We start from the raw sequence: 21611 nt of genomic DNA, 5'->3' as shown, positions 1-21611 counted from the left end.
AGACTTGTGTGCATGTTTAGTTTGGAACCCCAAGGGCTCGGGTGAGATTTGGATAGGCCACGTAGTGTTTTGAACCTTAGGAAAAAATTGTTGGTATTGCAGGTCTGCACTTCGCATTTGCGAAGTCTGGCTCGCAAATGCGAGCACCACAATTTCGAAGGACCATCACATTTGTGATGACTGGGCTGGGCAGGGGACCTTCGCATTTGTGAAGTTCAAAGTCGCAAATGCGACAAGAGCAGAGGCCGCAATTGCGAACATTGGTTCGCATTTGTGAAAGCAGCAGGTCAGGACAATCTTCGCATTTGTGAAGCATTGGTCGCATTTGCGAGTTCGCAATTTGCGAACCTGTGATCGCAAATGTGATACCTACAACTGCTCAAAAACAGGTTTTGACGGGATTTCAACTCATTCTTTCAAATTTTTAAACCCTAAGCTCCCATAGGCGATTTTTCAAGGAAAGGTTTTCCCCAAATCATAGATAAACAATTTCTAACTCATTTCTTTCAATCTACTTCATCTTTTTACAAGATTTCATCACAAAAGCTAGGGATTTTTTTGGGAATTTCGAAATTTGGGGATTTAGACCTCAAATTGAGGTCGGATTCCAAAACCAATTGCATATCAGGAAGCGGGGGTGAACGGGTAATCGAGTTTTGGTCCAAACTTCAGGTTTTGACCAAACGAGCCCGGGGTCGATTTTTGAGTTTTTGGGAAAAATGTTGGGAAACCTATAGTTAAGCATTGGGTTTGAGTTCTTTAGAGTTTATTGATGTTATTAAGTTAATTATGACTAGATACAAGTGAATTGGAGGTGAAATTTAAGGGGATAGCAGTATTTGAGGATTGAGTTTGACCGTGGAATCGAGGTAAGTATTTGGCCTAACCTTAGCTTGAGGGAATAGGTGTTGTTGTCTTATTTGCTACATGTTATTGTTGAATACGACGTATAGATGTGGTGATGAGTATCTATACGTTGGTGTCGAGCATGCTCGAGAGTCTTACACTGTAATTGTTGTGACTCTTATTATGTACTGTCCATGCTTAAATTGATGATTATCAATGTTGAACAAGACTTATGGTAATTTCTTGGTAATTGACCATTGTTGAGATGCTTAAATTGATGATTATCAATGTTGAACAAGACTTATGGTAATTTCTTGGTAATTGATCATTATTGAGAATTGGCTCAAGTTAAGATTTATTTTGTGAAGTTAACTATTGGAACGAGATTGGTTATAGCTGATTCTCTTGCCAGGATATATTTGTTTCTATTGTTGATTCCCTCGCCGGGATGCTATTGTTTCTGTTGTTTGGGTGAGGAAAGTGTGATAAAGCATGAAGGGTGATGACGTGCATATTCATACTTATGCATATGGTGAGGACGAGTGATAAAGCATGAAGGGTGATGACGTGCATATTCATACTTATGCATATGGTGAGGACGAGTGATAAAGCATGAAGGGTGATGCCGTGCACATTTACATTTATATTGATACATATTGTGAGGAAGAGAGATAAAACACGAAGGGTGATGCCGTGCGCATTTATATTATTCATATGGTGAGGAAGAGTGATAAAGCACGAAGGATGATGCCCTGCACATTTTTATTATTGATTGCATGGTGAGGATCGAGAGTAAAAGTATGAAGGGTGATGTCGTACACATTTTTTGTTTGCTGTGTTCATTTGCTGTTACCAATTCAAGTGTTTTAACTTCTTAAATTCTTTAGTGCTTTAATTCCTTATGTTGAAACCCCCATAGCGTGTTGCACCTTTCCGTACATTTCTACTTTGTTTATATTACTTGTTACTCTGTTATCATACTGATTAACTACACATGTTTATGATGTTTATCGTGTCCTAGATTAGCCATTAATTCGTCAAGGTTAGGCCCGTCACTTACCAGTACATGGGGTCGGTTGTACTGATACTGCACTCTGGACTTTCTGTGCAGATCTCGGTGCTGGACAGTGTGAGTAGAGTTGGTTGGCTGCCTTCAGTCCACTGGAGACCCGAGGTAGTCCTGCAGGCGCGCAGGCCTTGGCTTCCCCTTCTATCATGTTTCTTTTATGTTTTATCTATTTTCGATACAGATGTGTATTTCTTTGTTCAGACCATTATTTGTAGTATTCGTAGACTGTCCATGAGATTGCGACACCAGTTCTAGGTGGAGTTTTATTACGGGTTCGTATTTGTATTAAGATAATCTGTTAAATTCTGATCTTCCGCATTTATTCCGCTGATTTTCTTATGATAACTTGTAAATTGTTAAAAGATAAAGGAAAAGGGTAAAATAATCAGTAACATTGGCTTGCCTAGCGGGTACAATATTAGGCGCCATCACAGGCCCGTCGATGAGAAATTCGGGTCGTGACTTCTCTTTATTCAAAAGATTTCTATTGCTAGTGCCCGAACCAGATATCTCTAACTAATTAAGAGTGGAGGGGTCGAACCATCCCACCACACCTTTCGACCAAAATGGATGTCTCCAACACACAACAAAATCTTGCAACTTCCCAACCAAACTATGATAAACAGAGTAAACTAAAAGCTTTTGATGACACAAAAGCTGGTGTCAAAGGGCTAATTGATGCTGGGATTACTGTAGTACCTCGAATATTCATTCACCCCGAGGCCTTAGAAAACCCCTCGAGCCCTAAAAAAATATATTTTATTTTCCCATTAATAGACCTTCAAAACATCAATGAAGATCCTATTAAGCACTAAGAAATAGTTAATAAAATTCGAGATGCAGCTGAAACATGGGGTTTCTTTTAAGTGATAAATCTTGAAATTTCAGTGTCAGTACTGGATGAAATGTTGCGAGGAGCACGTCGTTTTCACGAGCAAGAAATCGATGTTAAGAAGTCGTACTATAGTCGAGATGTGGCTAGGAAGGTGATGTATAACTACAATTTTAATCTGTTTCATGAGAAAGCTTTAGCTGCAAACTGGAAAGACTCACTTTATTCTGTTATGGCTCCAAATTCTGCTAAACAAGAGGAATTGCCTGAGACGTGCAGGTACTTTCTTTCGAGTTTAACTTTTATTCACCGATAATTGAAAACAATTACATGTAATGTTATAATAACTGCAATTAGTAATCTGGAAAACCAGTTAAATACATTGATATTGGAAAAATAATTACAATGTCGGTGCATATAAGTTCATTATTTTCTAAAAATTAACTTCATTTGTTTCACTTTATATGACACTTTTTCTTTTACTATTTTCTCTATCAAACTAAAATTTCAATCATTACTTCGTTAATATAGTATACAAGTAAAATTAATATCTTAAAGTTCAACGAAATTCTGTCATATAAAAACTAAAGATTGAGTAATTAGGAGCATGATACATTGAACTACAGAAATTCTACTTTAACATCTTTTAGTATCAAGTAATCCCTCTCCTAAAATATCCGAGGTACTCGGGTAAAATTGCTGTCATGTGACCAAAAGGTCTTGGATTCGAACCGTGAAAATAGCCTCTTGCAGAAATGCAAGGTAAGAATATGTACAATAGACCTTTATGATCTGACCCTTTTCCGAACCCCGCGCATAGCGGGAGCTTAGTACACCGGGTTACTCTTAGTGCATGATTCTTTTATGTTATCAGATAAAATTAACCTATAATAACAGTGATTGTTTTATGACAAGACATATATATAACCAAAGAATAGAATAATAACAATTACAACGTGTTTGTGCAACAATAACAATAATAAACCCAGTATAAACTCACGCGTGAGGTCTGAAGAAGGTATAGTGTACGTAGATCTTACCCTTACCTTATGAAGGTAGATACACAGTTTTCGATAGACCCTCGGCTCAAGAATACAACACGTTAGTGTGATTTGTGTATATAACATAAAATTCCATTTTAATTTATCATCTTTTCTTGTATTCTTGCAGGGAAATTATAATAGATTACTCAGATCATGTGATGAAATTGGGCTGCAATTTGCTTGAGTTATTATCAGAAGGTCTTGTTCTCAAACCTGATCATCTCAAAGAAATGGACTGTGCTGAGGGACTTGGCATTTTGTGTAATTATTATCCTGCATGTCCACAACCAGAACTTGCAATAGGTACAAGCAGACATGCAGATAATGACTTTTTTCACGGTACTTCTACAAGATGATTTTGGAGGACTTCAAGTTCACCAAAATCAGTGGGTTGATGTTCCTCCTATCCTTGGAGCTTTAGTTATCAATATTGGTAACATTCTCCAGGCAAGCCTTTTGTATTCTTTACTTCTTGACCTTTTGTTTAGGGGCAGCCCGATGCACGAAGCATCTCGTGTTCATACAGGGTCCAGTGAAGGGTTGCGCCCTAAGGAGGCGTGATGTAGGTAACCTAACTTGATGCAAGCATTAGGGGTTAGTCCCACAGCTCGAATCCGTAACCTATAGGTCACACAGAGACAACTTTACTGCTGTTCCAAAGTTCTCCTTCACTTCTTGACCTTTTGTTTAGGGGCAGCATGGTGCACGAAGTATTCCTCGTTCATGCAGGGTGCAGGAAAGGGCTGCACCCCAAGAAGGTATGATGTAGACAGTCTATCCTGATGCAAGCATCAGTGGCTAATTCCAGGATCGAATCCGCAACCTATAGGTCACACGGAGACAACTTTATTGTTGTTCCAAGTTCCCCTTCACTTCTTGACCTTTTGTTTAGGGGGCAGCCGGCCCGGTGCACAAAATATCCCCCGTTCACACAGGGTCCAGGGAAGGGCTGCACCTCAAAGGGGTGTGATGTAGATAGGCATGAATTATACTTGTACCAAGTAACAAAATCCGTAAGACCTCAAGTAAGGCATGTTAAAATTTATAAGACCTTACAAAAGGCATAATCCTGATCTTAAAGTTAAGGCTATATACTCGAACTTGTAAGACCCCTAAAAAGGCATACCCTCGATATAAACACCAAAACTACTTTACTCGGGGACTGAAAGGCTCTGGCCAAACACAATGACTACAGTCACAAGGTTGTACCAGCCAAACTAGCGCGACTCGGGGACGCCCGACCGTCGCTATAAAATCACAGGCCTTCAATTACTTCAAAAAAACTTTGAAAAGAACCGGTTAATCAAGCTACCCTTGGCATAAGCAAAAGAGCTTCGATCATATCAGCTCCAAACAATAGGCTTCGAAACAATTCAGCCATCGAGTGAAACCTCCCGAGGTGCTCATTTATCGCTACATAACGGCTCACAATCGAGGTTCTCATCGAACCGGGGAAGAGTCGGGCAAACACAAAAACTCCAAAAAGTCTTTAGCGAGGGAAAACTAAAGCCTACATAAGAGGTTATACCGACCCAATGCGTAAGAGCCACTATCGCCAGCTTAAAATTAAAGGTCGTACCGACCCAATGTGTAAGAGCCATTGTCGCCAGCTTAAAATTAAAGGTCGTACCAACCCAACACGTAAGAGCCTAAGAGCCAACTTAAAATTCAAAAACTTAAGGGTCAATAAGCTCGAGTCGAAATCTGACTCAAAGACTGAGCCTGAAATAGTTAACCAAAAATGCCTAAAGGCAAATGCGTAAGAGCCTAAGCGCCAACCTATATTAGAGGTCGTACCGACCCAATACGCAAGAGCCTACGAGCCAGCCCAACAAGCCTCAAGGCCGATTTACAAACCTAAGGATTTTACCTCGAAATCCAGTTCACCTGGTCAATAATCGATGAACGTATAAATTCAAAACAAAGAAAGACATACACAAGTAGAGGGAAATGCATGAAATATGAAACCGAAAGGTTTTCTTTTATACGCATACGTGAAAAAAATACAAAAAGCTCCATTTACAAAGTTCTCTAAGAACACTGTACAAAGAATCAAAAGAAAAAATGCCTAGTCTATTTTCCCCTCGGGGACTGCGGCCCCATTGGCCTGTTCCTCATTATCTTCGGCATCGGACAAGAGGAACCTGGTGTCGTAGTCATCCGCCCTGGCCTGTGCTATCTCTTCCAAGAGATCGAAGCCCCTAGCGTGAATCTCTTCGAGGGTTTCCCTCCGGGATTTACATCGGGCATATTCATTACTTCTGATCTCTCGATCGGAGCACCTCTCAACTTTTCTTGAACATCAGCAGCGTCTTTTAAATAATTGGCCACTTTCTTGTTGGCCTAAGCCCGAATCTCTTCAGCCTCAGCCCGGGCATCTACGACCTCAGCCTTCATCTCCAAAAGTTCGGACTCGAGTCTTGCAATCCTTCCCTTCTGAACCGAGCTGTTTTCACGGGCGTTCTGGAGCTGTACCTCGAGGGCAGAAACCTTGGCCAAAGCATTCTTCTTGGTCACAATATGGGCATTTATCTGAGCCCTTATCTCGTTACACTCATGTTTGTCCGGGACAACCTCGCCCCAGAGGCATTTCAGATCCTCTGTCTTGCTCTACAACTGAAGCATTAAAATATTAATCTCTAAGGATAGAGGAAGAAGCATGCATTCCCTTGGAGAAAAGGTTACCTGTTTCTAAAGATGGCTTTCGTAGTTCAGGCTTCGATTCGCCTCGTACCGAAGGTGCCTCGATTCTTTTCCCCTTTTATCACAAAGAAACTTGAGGGATTTCTCCCCATCCAAGGCTTTCCTCAACCTGGCTTCACAACGAAACAGTTCGGACTTGAGCTTGTCAAAATCCTACGAAAAAGAAGCGCAAATGAGAAAATGAAAATGTAAAATCAAAAGACCAACGAAGCTGACCAAAGCTCACCACAGAATAAAGCCGCTGAGCCTCCTAGAAGGTTGAGTGCGCGTCTGTTGGCCTGGTCTCACCAACCCCAATTGAACCAATCTTGGTGGGGGCATGGCCGCTTGAGACCCCACTTGATTTAGGCGGCCCCTGGTCTCGAACATCCCTCAACGTGCCTTCGACGGGGAAAGAAGATAGCGGAAAGGGAGGAACCATTTTCCGAAGCTAGAAACCTCAGACGTTGTAGGCTCAGCTGATACATCTTTTTTGAGCCTCCGAGCAGGGCTTGCCTTGCTATGAGCACCCTTGTCCTTCGAGGACTCCTTCTGTTTGCTATCAGTCCTTGACCCTAAAGCCGACGACCCTTCCTCTTCCCCCGGGGGGCACGGTCTCATCTCAGAAAATTCTCCAGTGCCTACTGTGATAGAGTTAGTACACATGAAAGAAAGTACCTTTCAAAGAAAGCAAGCCACACACCGCGTACCGTGATGTTTTGACTCCCATCTACCCTTGGCCAAGTCTCGCCACTTACGCTCATCGTAAGCCGAGCAAGCTGCCAGTTTACGAGACCAATCCGCCAGGTCGGGAACCTCATATGGCATCCACGAGATTTCTGCAAAAAAGAAATGAAAAAGAAAGCATCTCTACAGAGTCCGCCTCCACTATGGAGAAAAATAATAAGAACACAAGTGTACTACTTACGTGTGAAATTCCATTTCTCAGAAAATGGAAGGAACTCTGCGGGGATAATATCGACAGTTCGCACTCAGACGAAACGACTCATCCACCTTCGGTCCCCATTTTCTTCATTGCTGGCAACAAAGGGCTGAGTGGATCGATGTCGCAGAGTAATCAGGCCTCGATGATGCAGTCGGTACACTCTAATAAGATGGTTGAGGGTGAACTCGAGCCCGGCTTTATTTGCAAAGTACCTTATCATCAGCACTATCCTCTAAAATGCCGGGTGAACTTATGTCAGGGTAACCCGACATCTTCAACAAAATTATAGCACGACTCTATCGAGAGGGCCTAACATAAAGGGGTATGTATATGCATTCAAAAACCACTCGACATGAGCCATGATGCTCTATTCGAGGGAAGGTACCTGCAGTACCACCTTTTCTCCCCATCCACAGTCTTTTCTAACTGCCTCGAGGTGCTCCTCCCCTATTGAGGAGATAAACCTCGATGCATGCTCCCGATGGCCCTGAACATTGAGAGGTCTCTCTAACGCAAAGTCCCTCCTCGTGACAATGCACCTCGAAGTTAGCTCACCAGACACCGCGGTGTATACCGACCAAGCACGAAGGGGCGGAACTCTACTCTCCTTGGTGAACAGATTTAGACGTAGCAGCCATGGTTGTGGTAAAATAAGAAAAAGGAGGATAAAGGCTTGGGCGAAAGCTTTTGAAATGGTAAGAGAACTAGCACAAAAAAGATCTCTATAAAAGGGATAATTACTCAAAGTAGCGGAGTCCTCAGATAAGAAATAAGCAAATACATATATAGAGCAAGCAACGACTGTTCACCTATCCTGAAGGCCAATTAATTCTGACCATGTCAGTACCATTTTTTGGGGAAGTGTACAGGTGGGACCACCCCGGTCACTCCGCAACCGTGTCACATAAATGATACTGTCACACAACCGCTTGGGAGTTGTTAAGACCCCGTGGATTTTTGTTATTACAAGCATCAATTCTAAATACTATCGACCCAATCTCGAGATGGTGCTCGATATCAAGGGTCCCGATTACTACAAGTGTGGGCTCCGAAGAGCCAACATCAAAATCCAAAGGCTAACTCCTCGTGAACGCCGAAATATAAAATTCAAAGACATGAAGCAGAAAAAACTTCCTACATTACCAAAAATATATTTACAAGGGGTGTCTTTACAACCCCCCCCCCCCCCCCCGAGAAATTTATACACAAAAAAAGAAGACGACACAGGCCTATTCTTCACCATCCATCACTACTCTCTGGATCATCTCCGGAACCCTTGTCCGAAGTGGCCAAAAATGCCGATTCTTCCTCTAAGAGTCGGGCTTCCTCAATCTCAGCTGACAGATCAACGCCTTTAGCGTGTGCTTCCTTGAAAGCCTGCCTCCTTGCCTTTGCACGAGTGTAAGCGATGGCCCGAGTTATCTTCTGCTCGGCCTTCTATGATATCTCTCGGGCTCGTTCATTCGTAGTAGCGGCATATTTCATGTATGAAGATGCATTTTCTTCGGCCTCAGAAAGTACTACAGCATCCTTCTGAGCACTTTGAAGAAGACCCTGGATCGATGCCAACTCTGTCCGCAAGAGCTCTCTCCGAGGTCACGACCTCATTTTGCCTCCTTAGCTCGAGGATCTCCACATTCTTGGCAGCAACCTCTTCTTGAAGTTGCCCCATGAGGGCATCCTTTCGCCCGATCTGCAAAGGAAAAAATAAGTCAGTAAGCATCAAATTATAAGAATGATGAACGAGTTCATAAATACCGTGTTACCTTCTCAGCAAGGCCAGCCTTTTCTCATTGCACTCCCGCCAAATTCGCCTGAAGCCTGTTTAACTCCTCCCCTACAGCAACCAAAGTCGAGACTTTGGCATCAGTCCGAGGCCTTTGAACTTTAGGTTTCTCTGATTTGGGTGACACAACCGACACCTCTTTCTTCCTCTTCTTGCCCTTATCGGGCTTCGAGGTCCCTTCCTCACCATCAGGAGACGGTCTTATCAACACTCTATCTTGAGGCCTACAGAAGCGTGATACATTAAACTTACCACCATAAAATATATTTATAAGGAAACATGGTGAAGATAGCAGTAAAGAGCACACCGTGGTTCTTGTCTTGCTACCGCGGTTTGGCCAAGTCACACCAAGAACGATCGAGATAAGGGAAAGTGGAATCCAACTGTCTGATCCATCCCAATAGGTTTTGAACCGCACCAGGGTACCAAATGGTGGTTGCATAATCAAAAGAAGATCTTTTTTTCAGAAGGGGATGAAAAGGCAATAAAATATGTTCGAGGTAGGGGCACTTACGGTTCATATTCCACTCCTCCGGGAATGGCATCCTATTAACCGGGATAATGTCCGAGGTCCTCACTCAAACAAATCGGCTCATCCACCCCCGATCCTTGTCCTCATCGATGCTCGAAAAGAACGGCCTCGCGGATTGAGGATAAAGCTTGATCAAACCTCAGAAGAGACGAGGGTTGTATAATCTGACCAAGTGATTGAGGGTGAAGGTCATACCCTCGACTTGATTGGAAAAGTACCGGAGCATATGAACTATCCTCCAGAAAGAAGGATACATCTGACCAAGCGTCACTCGGTACTCATGGAAGAAATCAAGAATCATCGGATCTATCAACGAGGAAGAATGATCCGAAGAATCTGTGGGGCCTAAAGTAAATGGGTATGTATACAAGCTGAGAAAGCCAACTTCATGGTCTACTATGCTCTCCCCAAAATTGGGGATTTCTACTAACGATGCCTCCTCCCATCGGCAGTCTTTCTTCACTCTATTCATATCGGTCACTATGTTGATATACCGAGATACGTGCTCACATTGGCCTGGTGTGTTAGGGGGATTTTCAACGGGAAAATTGGATATAGTATCAAATTTGGCAGGGGTACATTGCTCGACAGTTGGGGGTACTTTTGGTTTGCCCTTCGACGGGTGTGACGAGGAGGCGATGCCCTCTTTCTGAGGTACCGTTTTAGATGTTCTGGCCATGACTATGAAAAAGAGGGGTTTCTAGGAAGGAAAGTGAAGAAGCAAGCGCAGAAGGGGGAAGAATGCAGAAGGTGGTGAACTTAGCTATAAAATCTTGAAAGTGTTGTAAAGTATGAATGGCAAAACAATTGAGGTATTTATAGAAGTCACACGTGCAGCGTTTGGGAAGTGGAAAGGTTGAACCAATAGCGGTTCATGGGATTCTCGATAATCGAGTTGACAACGACCCCTACACAGTCTTTGAGTCATGGCATTTAATACTCTGATAGGCTGACGTCACGAGGGTAGTATCGAATAGGTAAGAACTCAACATAGTTTCTTATTATTTTCATTCTAAGAAATGTGGGGACTATCTGTATGTAGTAAAAATCAGAGGGTCCGATTTTATAGTCATTATGACGCTTCGTAGGCATGTCTCAAAAGGCTCGAGCCCAGGTTCGAGGTTCAACCCCGAAGGGTTCTCAGCGTTCGACCTCGGGGTAATGCAAATCGGTAGTTATGATGGAAAAGCGGGAAGTTCCCAAGGCACGTGATTTAGGCTGACCTAGTCTATTAGGCTAGTACGAGCCCGCATCGTGGAATTAAATGGTTGTACCAGCCATATATCTTTGTAATAAGTGCATTTTGTACTATGTTGGGATCCTCTCTCATATATAAAGGGGATCCATATCATTTTATAATAACACAATATACAACATTCAATACAAAAATATTTTCTGCTCTCTAACTTAAACACATTCTCCCTTGATTCTATTTTTTATATTTATTGCTTACATTTACTGTGTTCTATTAATTGTTCTTCATTTATTGCTCATTATTGATCATAAAGAGCCTTCATCAAAGCTCTCAAAACTGTTAGCCCTTCATCGGCTGTCCATAGCCTAGTACTTAGCTCGACCTTGAGGCCCCATATAACCTGGCTCGAGGCTTTGATTTTCAGCCACTCGGTTTGCTTAAACATACTGCTTTCGCGTTTTTATCTTGTTTTCCAGTTTTACACTTAGCATCTACTGCCTAACAACTAGCATAAAAATAAATCACATATTTTTAGAACCACAAAATCAAATCTAATTGTAATTATCATTTTCAAGGTAAACAATACTGCAAGACAAAAACTTAAGCATGTCTAGTCTAAAGTTTTAGCAAATGAACTAAAAAACTTAAGTATGTTTAGTCTGATGTTTTTGCAAATAAACTAAATAACTTCAGCATGTGTAGCCTGAAGTTTTAGCAAATGAACTAAATAACTTCAACATGCATTAGCAAAAACTCATTAGAAAATTACATACTGCAAGACAAAAACTTAAGCATGTTTAGTCTGAAGTTTTAGCAAATGAACTAAAAAACTTAAGCATGTTTAGTCTAAAGTTTTAGCAAATGAACTAAAAAACTTAAGTGTATCTAGTCTGAAGTTTTAGCAAATGACCTCAATAACTATAGCATGTTTAGACTGAAGTTTCGGATAAAACTCATGACAAAACTGTAGACTGCAGGATAAATAACTGCAACATACATTAGCATGAAATTTTAGCTTCATTGTAAAACAACTTCATGCTAAATTAGCATGAAGTTTTAGTTTCAACATGAAACAACTTCATACTAGATTAGCATGAAGTTTTAGATTCAACGTGAAACAACTTCATGCAAGTGTGACTCTGAAGATGAATCTGGATAAGTTTATGATTTTTTGATAAAGCTGCTGAGAGGAGAGGAGGATATCTTTTTTCACGAATGAGGTTGCAAATTACGCGATTAATGCGTGATGCAGGTTTTATATCTTTTGTCAGGGGTGTAATTGTCATGTTATTACGAATTTTTTGTCAGTTGGCTACCAAATCAATAACTTTTAAAAACGGGGTACAGGTTAAAAGGTAGCACAAATATAATGTACGACTGTAAATCCCCTATTACATTTATACATTAATACATATATATCATATGTTGATTATTTTTAGTTTAGACAATTGGATATGCAGCTATTTAAGTTAATTCTTCTTAAATAATAAATTAATTAATCTCAAGATTATTTTTATTTGTTCCGTACTAATCAAATTAGGTCAAGGAAGATTTTGTCCTTAGTAAAAGTATGTGAAAGTATATCTATCAAAATTTCAACAATTAGATGGAGATGACTATTTTTTCGGTACTATTTGTATATCACGCATCTTTACAATTTATAATTTAACAAAATAATCTTTTTAAATTTTTATGTGTAAAAGACATGTTTCTTACGTGTAAAAGTAAATCTTTCATGTGTAAAAAAGAGGTAGCGTCATAAAATTAATAACAAATTTGTAAAGAACCACAAATTCGATTGACCTCCGTAACATGTTGTATCATTTTTCAATCAAGTTTACTGCTCAATTGTCTCTAATGGGGAGCGCTTCCCTCTGTGTTACGTGGAGTAAATTTGAATTATCCGATCAGTAAATTTTGATATTAAATAATTACACCAAAAAAAAGGGTAAGATTTGCTATTAATTAAAGTGGGTCAAAACTTTTGGCTTAGACATGCTATTTATATGTCCCTTTTTTTTTTTGAAGGCATGTGTGTTATTTTTATAATTTGGGTATTCTTCATTTAGATGAATCAAAATCTAATGTTAATTGTGGATAGCCGTCACAAGACTTATCATTCTCCTTTTATTAATGTTTTTACTTTCAAAATGATGATATGCACAGTAAAATTCATTGTGAAATGTCTTTTGGAAATTTCCAGGCTCTTCCCTTCTACTAAAGTCCTTTTGACTTAAAATCTGAATATTATGGAGATATGCTAAAGTCCATAGTAGTTTGTAGTTTGCAATTGTAAATAATGATTTCAATTCCAAAAAGAAATTTATATGTCCAAGTGATAGTAGGCGAGAATTATGTAGTTTAGCGACCATTGACGCTCTAAATTAGCTGCACCTTATTGATAATTAAATGTTAAATGATAACAAATTGCTCTAATCAAGAACTTTATGCTCTGTAGGAGCAATCACGGGCTATGAGGACATTAAGGAGTACTTTGGAGTTAATATGGAGCAGCGAAGGCCAATTGGAGGTGAGCGTGCAAAAGAAGAAGGAAAAAATGAAAGGTAGAACTAAACTACAGGTGTGCGGGCCATCCGTGACCGCGCTCGTCAGGCAGAAAGAGTCAATGTGCGTGGTCCATCCGCGGTCCAATCGCGGCTGTGCAACGACCCGGCCGGTCATTTCATGAGTTACCGCTCCGTTTCCCCCAATTCTACTTCTTTATGCTTTGTTTATCCATGTTATGTGGTATCGGGTTAGTCGGTTCGAATCCGGAATGGTTTGGTAAGGTTTGAGACACTTAGTCTATTTTGAGTAAGCTTAAGTTAGGAAAAGTCAACCTGATGTGGACTTGTGTGAAAAAGGGCTCAGATGTGAATTCTGATGGTTCGGATAGCTTCGGGAGATGATTTGGGACTTAGGAGTGTGATCGGAACATGTTTTGGAGGTCCGTAGTAGATTTAGACTTGAATTGTCGAAATTGGAATTTTGACGTTTCTGGTGGATAGGTGAGATTTGATATAGGGGTCGGAATGGAATTCCGGAAGTTGCAGTAGCTCCGTGGTATCATTTGGGATGTTTGTACAAAATTTTAGGTCATTCGGACATGGTTTGATAGACTTTTTGATCAAAAGCGTAATTCAGAAGATTTTTGGAACCTTAGGCTTGAATCCGATGTGTTTTGGTTGATTCGATGTTGTTTGAGGTGTTTTGAAGATTGATATAAGTTTGGATAGTGGTATATGACTTGTTTGTGCTTTTGGTTGAGGTCCCGAGGGCCTCGGGATGATTTTGGATGGTCGACGGAAAGTTAAGAGTTGGGAGTTGCAGCTGAAGTTTTAGGACTGCTGTCATAACCGCATCTGCAGTTGGGGCGGAAGCAAGCCGCAGAAGCGGCCAAGGAGAGTATTAGCTGGAACCGCAGAAGCGGTTAAGGAAGCGCACATGTGATAGCACAGATGCGGGCTTTGCATCGCATATGCGGAAATGGGGGCATAAGTAAAAACCGCAGATGCGATGTCTTGGACCACAGAAGCAGGACTGTAGATGCGGTGTATGGACCGCAGGTGCGAAAAACCTGGGTCAGAAAGTATTAAATATTTCCTTCGTGATTTTTGAGTCATTCTTCATCATTTTCATTCGGGTTTGAGCTTGAAGGAGCTATTTGAAGAGGGACTTCAAGGGAATTTCATAGAGGTAAGGTTTTTGGACCCTAAACTCATTTCTATGGTGTTAATTCACTGATTTGGCGTGAAATTAATGGAAATTAAGGGTTAAAAATTGGGAAACTAGGGCTTGAGATTGGAGACCTTTGAGCAAGGGTTTGAGGGGTCATTTGTGGTCGAATTTTGGAACTTTTGATATGGATGAACTCGTGGGAGGATAAGGAGTTTATTAATATAATTTTTATCAGATTCCGAGACGTGGGCCCGGGGGTAGGGTTTGGTTAATTTCGGGATTCGTGTTATAATTTGATTTATTTCGAGTGGGCTTTGTTCCCTTTGCATATTTTGATAGTTTTGCACTGATTTTGGTTAGATTTGGAGCATCCAGAAGCCGATTCGAGAGGCAAAGGTATCGCGGGATAGAGTTTGGATCGGATAGAGGTGAGTAATAATTGTAAATATTGTCCTGAGGGTATGAAACCCCGAATTGCACATCGTTGTGCTATATTGAGGTGACGCACATGCTAGATGACGAGCGTGGGGTCGTGCACTTTTACAGATTGTGACTTTGTCCGTCCCGAATGACTATTTTATTGCGTATTTGGTCGAAAACTGTTTGGTATCATCATGTTTTGGGCTGAATGCAATATTTGGGCCTCGCGCCAACTATTTTGAACCCTTAGGGGATTTTTACTACAATTCCTCTCTGTTTTGACTTTATACTTACACTCAGTCATGTCATATTCTACTGTTTTCATAACTCAGTCATGTTTACTCTATTTTGACATCTTAAATGATATTTTGAGCTGAGCATCATATTTTACTATGCCCGAGTGGATTTTAGAGATTTCTGACTGAGTAGGGCTGAGGGCCCGTGTTGTAAGGTTAATATGGGATCGGGCTGCGCGCCACAACGATATTGTGCTTATTTATGATTATGAGGCCGAGGGCCTGAGTTGTACACCACAAGGTGGCTTGATATGAGGCCACGAGCCTGTTTGATTATGGCATGAGATGGGTTGATATTGCGCTTGGGCCGTAAGGGGTATCTCCCCGAGTCAGTATACCCCCAGTGAGCGCGGGTACCCAGTTTGTGATGTGATATAGCCCGAGGGGCTGATTCTGTTGGTCTTTTGCCCGAGGGGCTAATTTTATGTGTCTATTTTTCCTCATTGCTTTTCTTTCACTTGTTTAACTGCTAAAAGATGTTTTAAGAAGGTTTCTACTGAACTAAGGTGTTTTGTACATGTTTTCACTGTTTTATTGCATTGTATTGGTTTTATACTGCCTCCTTGTAGTATTTTGCTATATTTTACGTGCTTTCTTATGACTCAACTGCCTTTACTTTTATTACTCACTGAATTGGCATACTCACATTACTCCCTGCACTCTGTGTGTAGATTCAGGAGCTTCGGGTCCTGCTAGCGAGGGTTGATAGCTTCCAGCAGATTGTTCGGAGTCCACTGGGTAGTTGCTCGGCGTTCGCAGCCCTGTGTTTCTCCTTCCTATCCTTATTTTCATTTGTACTGGATTTGTAGTAGACTATTTAGTCTTTTCCTACTCTTAGACAGATGTTAGATGCGTATGACTGGTGACACCCCGATGTCGGGCTGTGTTGTTTCCACAAATTGTTTTATTTAACTTTATCTCGGAATTTATAACCTATTAATGGTTTAATTATGAACTAAATAACTGCTAATTAATATTGGGGGTTTGTGTCACCTGGCCTTGTTTCACGATAGGCGCCATCATGACCGGCCGGGTTTAGGGTCGTGACAAGTTGGTATCAGAGCCTAGGTTACATAGGTGTCACAAGTCATGAGTAGGTTTAGTAGAGTCTCGCGGATCGGTACTGAGACATCTATATTTATCCTCGAGAGGCTGCAGAACCTTTAGGAAAAACTTCATATTCTTGAAATTCTTGTCGTGCGAATTTGTTGATCCGAGTACTAAACTTCTGTTATTATATTCTCTCACTAGATAGTGAGAACACGAGCGACCGGTCAGGATGGATGACCACCAGTACAACCAACTGTGGCTACTAGAGGCTGAGGACGCGGTCGAGGTCGCGATAGGGGCAAGGGTGTAGCCTGCAAAGCAGTTAGGGCAACACCTGTAGATCCACCAGCTGCCCCAGTTCAGGATCAGGTCCCAGTTGTGGATGCTCCAGCAGTACCAGTTGTGCCCATTGTGATTTTGGCTCTTCAGGAGGCCCTGGCTCAGATTCTATTAGTATGCACTGGCCTAGCTCAGGCAGTCTCAGTTACTACAGCCGTAACTACTTCTCAGGTCGAGGGAGGCACTCAGACTCCCGCCGCTTGCACACCTGAGCAGGTCATGTAGGGACTTCAAACACCGGGGGCACACCTAGCTCAGCCAGTTGCATCTGTTTAGGATTATGTAGCTCCTTCCATGCTAGAGAACAAGCAGCGTAGGTTGGAGAGGTTTGGTAGACTTCAACCTCCGACTTTTAGTGGTGCAGAGGGCGAGTTTTTCACAAGTGTCAGAGGATTCTTCGTACAGCGGGTATTCTGGAGACCAACAGGGTCACTTTCACTATTTTTCAGTTTTCTGGAGCTGCCTTCACTTGGTGGGAGGCTTATGAGAGGCGTAGGCCTATTGGTGCAGCACCCCTTACCTGGCAGCAGTTCTCCATTCTCTTTTTGGAGAAGTATGTGCCGCAGTCTCGTAGAAAGGAGATGCGCATACAGTTCAAGTGGTTGCATCAGGGAGATTTGACTGTGATGTAGTATGAGATGAGGTTCTCAGAGTTAGCTCGTCATGCTGTTTGGTTGGTCCCGATAGATAGAGAGAGGATCAGGAGGTTCGTTGATGGCCTCACTTATCAGCTTCGTATTATCATGACCAGGGAGATGGTATCTGGTGCTACTTTTGATGAGGTTGTTGACATCGCTCGCGAGATTGAGTTAGTTCATCACCAGGAGTGAGATGAGAGGGAGGCTAAGAGGCCTCGGGGATCTGGGTAGTTATGGTGGTGCTCCTTCGAGAGGTCAGTTTCAGCACGGCAGAGGCCGTCCATTCAAACATGCTCAGTCAGCTCGCCCAGGTTATCGTGGGGCGTCATTGGGTCATGTTTCTCACAGTTATCATCAGGGTCAGTCATCACTTAGTGCCCTTCCAGTCCAGAGTTCATCTCATGCTCCATTAGTTCAGGTCTCTTCTATGCCAGGTGCATCTGCTAGTCATTCCGGTGCTAGGGGTTCCCTTCAGTCCCCGTCTCCAGCACCCGGGAGTTGCTATGAGTATGGAGAGTTGGGTCATATGTGGAGGTAGTGTCCTCGTCATCTTGGGGGTTCATCGCAACAGAGGAGTCAACCATCTACTTCAGCGTCGGTTACTTCACCACCACCCACCTAGCCAGCTAGGGGTGGAGGTCAGTTAGCTAGGGGTCGCCTTAGAGGGCGAGGTCGATCAGAGGGCGGTCAGGCCCGTTTCTATGCACTTCCAACCTGACCCGATGCTATTGATTCAGATGTTGTGATCAAATGTATTGTCTCAGTCTGCCACAGAGATGCCTCTGTATTATTTGATCCCGGTTCCACTTATTCTTATGTGTCATCATACTTTGCTTGTTTTTTAGATACGCCTGTAAGCACGTGATTTTTGCCATATGAAAGAATTACTCCCAAAAAATTCAAAATAAAATGATTTTCCTTGGTGTGCAATTTTGAGAATTTTTGTGTTATTTTTCTTGTATGGTTTGCATTTGTCCGCGCATGTTTATTTTATAAATTAATAAAAAAATATAAAAAATACGTCGCTTTTGCGTTTAGGATTTAAGTTTACAATTGTTAGTAATTAAGTTTGTTTTACAAAATAGGCATCTTTTGCATTTTTAGCATTTAATGTCCAATTGTACAATTTTATGCTTAATTATTACTTAATTGTGTGTTAATTATTATTGGGAGTTAATTTGCGCTTTTATAAATTAATTTAGTTCTATATGATAATTTAAGGATTTTTAGAATTTAGTTTTAGAAAAATAAAAGAAGAAAAGAGAGCAAAAAATATAAAGAAAATCAGAATTGGGCTCTTCTTCAAATTCAAGCCACAAGCCCAAAAAATATCCAACCATCCCCATGACCCGGTCCATCTCAACACGGGTCGACCCGGTCCGCCCCATAACCCCTCTTCATTTTTCATTTTTTCCCAAAAACAAAACAAAAACAAAACAAAAAAACCAAACCCTAAAATCCCATCCGCCCCCTCTCTTTCTCTCTTCTCTTTCACCATCCCAAACACCCCAAAAAACCCAAGCAGCCATTGCTGCTGCCCTTTCCCCCAGGTCGATACACACACACACACGCACACACCTTCGAGCTCCATCTCGCCCAGCCTCCGTCCTCATCGAAACCATATCGATATCCATGGCAACCACCACCTTCGAGCTCCGTCTCGACATGCATGGCAGAAAACAACCAACGTCCATGGTTGTTTCACCATTGTTGCTTCTGCTACGTCCAAACAGACCCCGCTGCCACTGCTTCATCTTCTTCGTCAAGCTCGAGTTTGAGCTCGACACCCATGGCTGTTGCTGCGTCTTCTTCTCCACCGCCATTTTTCTCCTCCATTGAGCTCGTTTCTGTTGCTGCTGCTGCATCTTCGTCGTCGTCCGCTGCTTCATCTTCTTCAGTCGACACCAGCGTCCATCGTCAAACGACCACCCCCAGATGTGGTCTCGTCGTTTGACAGCAGCAACCAGCGACCCCAGCAAACGCAGCTGCTGTCTCGCCATTCTTCAGCTCACCCAGTCGCCACCCTCACGTCCAAAACGACTGCCCTTTCCCCCTCATCACCATAACTGACTAGAAAACACACACAAACACACACGCTGAAGCCCAACTGAAAACGCTCCAAAATCGCCCAGAAGTTCTGTGCGGGGCGAGGTCCGTTCGAGTTCGTCGTTGTTCGCGGTTCCGATCCGGTTAGTCGTTTTAACCAATTCGTGTTTATCATTTTTCTTATTTTTCTTCATTTTGTTTCATTTTTTTTCCTGTTTATTTTTAGGCAGAAAGTGTTAGTAATTATAATGTTTTTAGATTTAAGTTGAATTTCAATTAATTATGTCTTTAGTTTGTTCTGTTAATTTTAATAGGATTTAGTATAGAAGAGTGTTAGTTAAATCATTTGAATCCGTCATGTTTGTTGTTTAAGATAGATTTAATTCATTTTTGTTTGAAGTTCGTTTTTAATCCAGTGATTTAATGTGAGTTTATGTTTTGAGTTTTTAATTTTTGATTTAGTTTGAATCATGTATCTTTGTTGTTAATATTGTTGTCTCTTTGCTCGTTCATTTTTTGTCTAAGTTAACCATGATTGGTTCCCAATATGGTTAACTTATTCCCATTAATTTGATGTTGTTCAATCTGTGTTCATGTGATTTGTTGCTCGAATTTGTTTAGAAATTGGTTATATTTGCTATATTTTGGTTGGAATTGATTAGGGGAATTGGTTATAGATGATGGGGGTAGATTGGTAAATTGCAATACGTTCAGGGGTAAAATGGTAATTTTAGTAAGGTCCGAGGGGTATTTTTGAAATTAAACATTTGAACAATTATTTAATCTAAGTGTTCTGTCCACTAGGAATTAACACTATTAAAATAATACATTGTGGGGGACAAGACATAAATTAGTGGGGAGGTGATATAATTGTTTAATATAATGGGGGACAAGACATAATGTAGTGGGGTGGGAATAATGTAATTGTTTAAGTTAAGCATGGGGGACAAGATATAATGGGATGGGGTTGATATATTTGTTTAATGTAGTGGGCGACAAAACATGTGAGCATGGGGGACAAGGGTTTAAAATAAAGAAAACATTAAGTAGTGGGGACAAAGCATACAATTAGGGGAATATTTCGGGTTAGTGGTTCAAGACAAGCGTCTTGTTATAAATAGAGTCATTTGACATACTTTAAAGGATTGGGACTTGAAGGACTTAGACTTGAACTTGAAAGACTTACTTAGAGAGAGGAAGACATTCTGAAAATCCTAAGAGAGTGTTGGAGAGTTTAAAAAGAGAAAACAAAAACAAAGCGAGAAACGAGTTTAGTTTCGGGTTTAGTACACGCGCGGGTTGTTGCTGTTTAGTTTGTTTACATACTTTTGAGTTTGTTCTATTGAGTTGTTCTGTTTTTTTCAAAGTTTTCTGGGCCTTGAATCTGGTTCGAATTGCTGTTGTGGGGTTGCTGTTGTTGTTGTTGTGTATTTACACTACTGCTACTTCTACTGATCTTCATCTTCTTTCCTTGCTTTCCAAATACCAGGTACACAAACTGATACACTGGTTCATCTTGTAAGCCACTCGAAGCATGAATGCAAAAATGAGAAAGATTTGAAGTTGTAGTTTAATGTAGTCTTTTCTTTCTTTTACTGTCTGCATGTAGAAAATTCTATGCGTTGCCATGTAAACTCTTTAAACGACTCACTTTCAAAACTTAACTATAATAACTCGAAAGTATGTAAATAAAGTAGGACCTTTTCTTCATTTATTTTAGAGAAAACGAAAAACAGAAAATGTAGTCATTCTAAGATTATCCTTTCTTTTTTTAAAAAATAAAAATAAAAAAAATAGTGAGACGAGCCTCGCCAAATAAAAATGCAAATTGCGGGGCCCTCAATAATTGGTCATAATAAATACTTAGAATTTGGGATGGACCGTTTAGTGAATTTCGCTGCCCTCCCCAAAGATAAATAACGCGTTAGACTCTTTAGGCGCGATTTAATTAAATTACTTTCTTAAACTCGGGTGCACATTTATGTGACCCAAATCCAAATCTCAACGGAGTCGAAATGTGTCTTTAATCACGGGTACATTGATTGTGACGTGACTTGAGATGCGTTTTCACAACGTTGCAAATTCCCCCAATAATAATAATAATAATAATAATAATAATAATAATAATAATAAATAACGAATGAGACGAGCCTCGACAAACAAGAATACCCAAAGTGCGGGGCCCTCAACGTATAGTTATTTCGAGTACTTAG

The 21611-nt window shown here is 41.1% G+C and overlaps 1 protein-coding gene across 1 annotated transcript; it reads left to right on the top strand.

The window, feature by feature from the left end:
* Positions 1-2477: 2477 nt before the first annotated feature.
* LOC104231903 (1-aminocyclopropane-1-carboxylate oxidase homolog 3-like) lies at positions 2478-19306 on the top strand. The gene is made up of 6 exons (XM_070161553.1): positions 2478-3026; positions 3918-4093; positions 13390-13461; positions 14970-14991; positions 18198-18205; positions 19086-19306. Exons 1-6 carry the CDS (start codon positions 2821-2823, stop codon positions 19304-19306), a joined length of 705 nt encoding a protein of 234 aa, XP_070017654.1. The 5' UTR covers positions 2478-2820.
* Positions 19307-21611: the final 2305 nt, after the last annotated feature.

The sequence above is a fragment of the Nicotiana sylvestris genome, chromosome 11 (genome assembly GCF_000393655.2).
Source record: "Nicotiana sylvestris chromosome 11, ASM39365v2, whole genome shotgun sequence".
In the NCBI taxonomy this organism is placed as follows: domain Eukaryota; kingdom Viridiplantae; phylum Streptophyta; class Magnoliopsida; order Solanales; family Solanaceae; genus Nicotiana; species Nicotiana sylvestris.
This window is presented reverse-complemented; position numbering and strand designations above follow the sequence as displayed.

Bases quoted from the DNA above. Each gene is read 5' to 3' on its own strand.
- LOC104231903 (XM_070161553.1), top strand. From the start codon at position 2,821: ATGTTGCGAGGAGCACGTCGTTTTCACGAGCAAGAAATCGATGTTAAG. The intron at 4,094-13,389 runs GTACAAGCAGAC...TATGCTCTGTAG, and splicing joins ACAACCAGAACTTGCAATAG to GAGCAATCACGGGCTATGAG. The intron at 13,462-14,969 runs GTGAGCGTGCAA...GATTTTGGTTAG, and splicing joins GCAGCGAAGGCCAATTGGAG to ATTTGGAGCATCCAGAAGCC.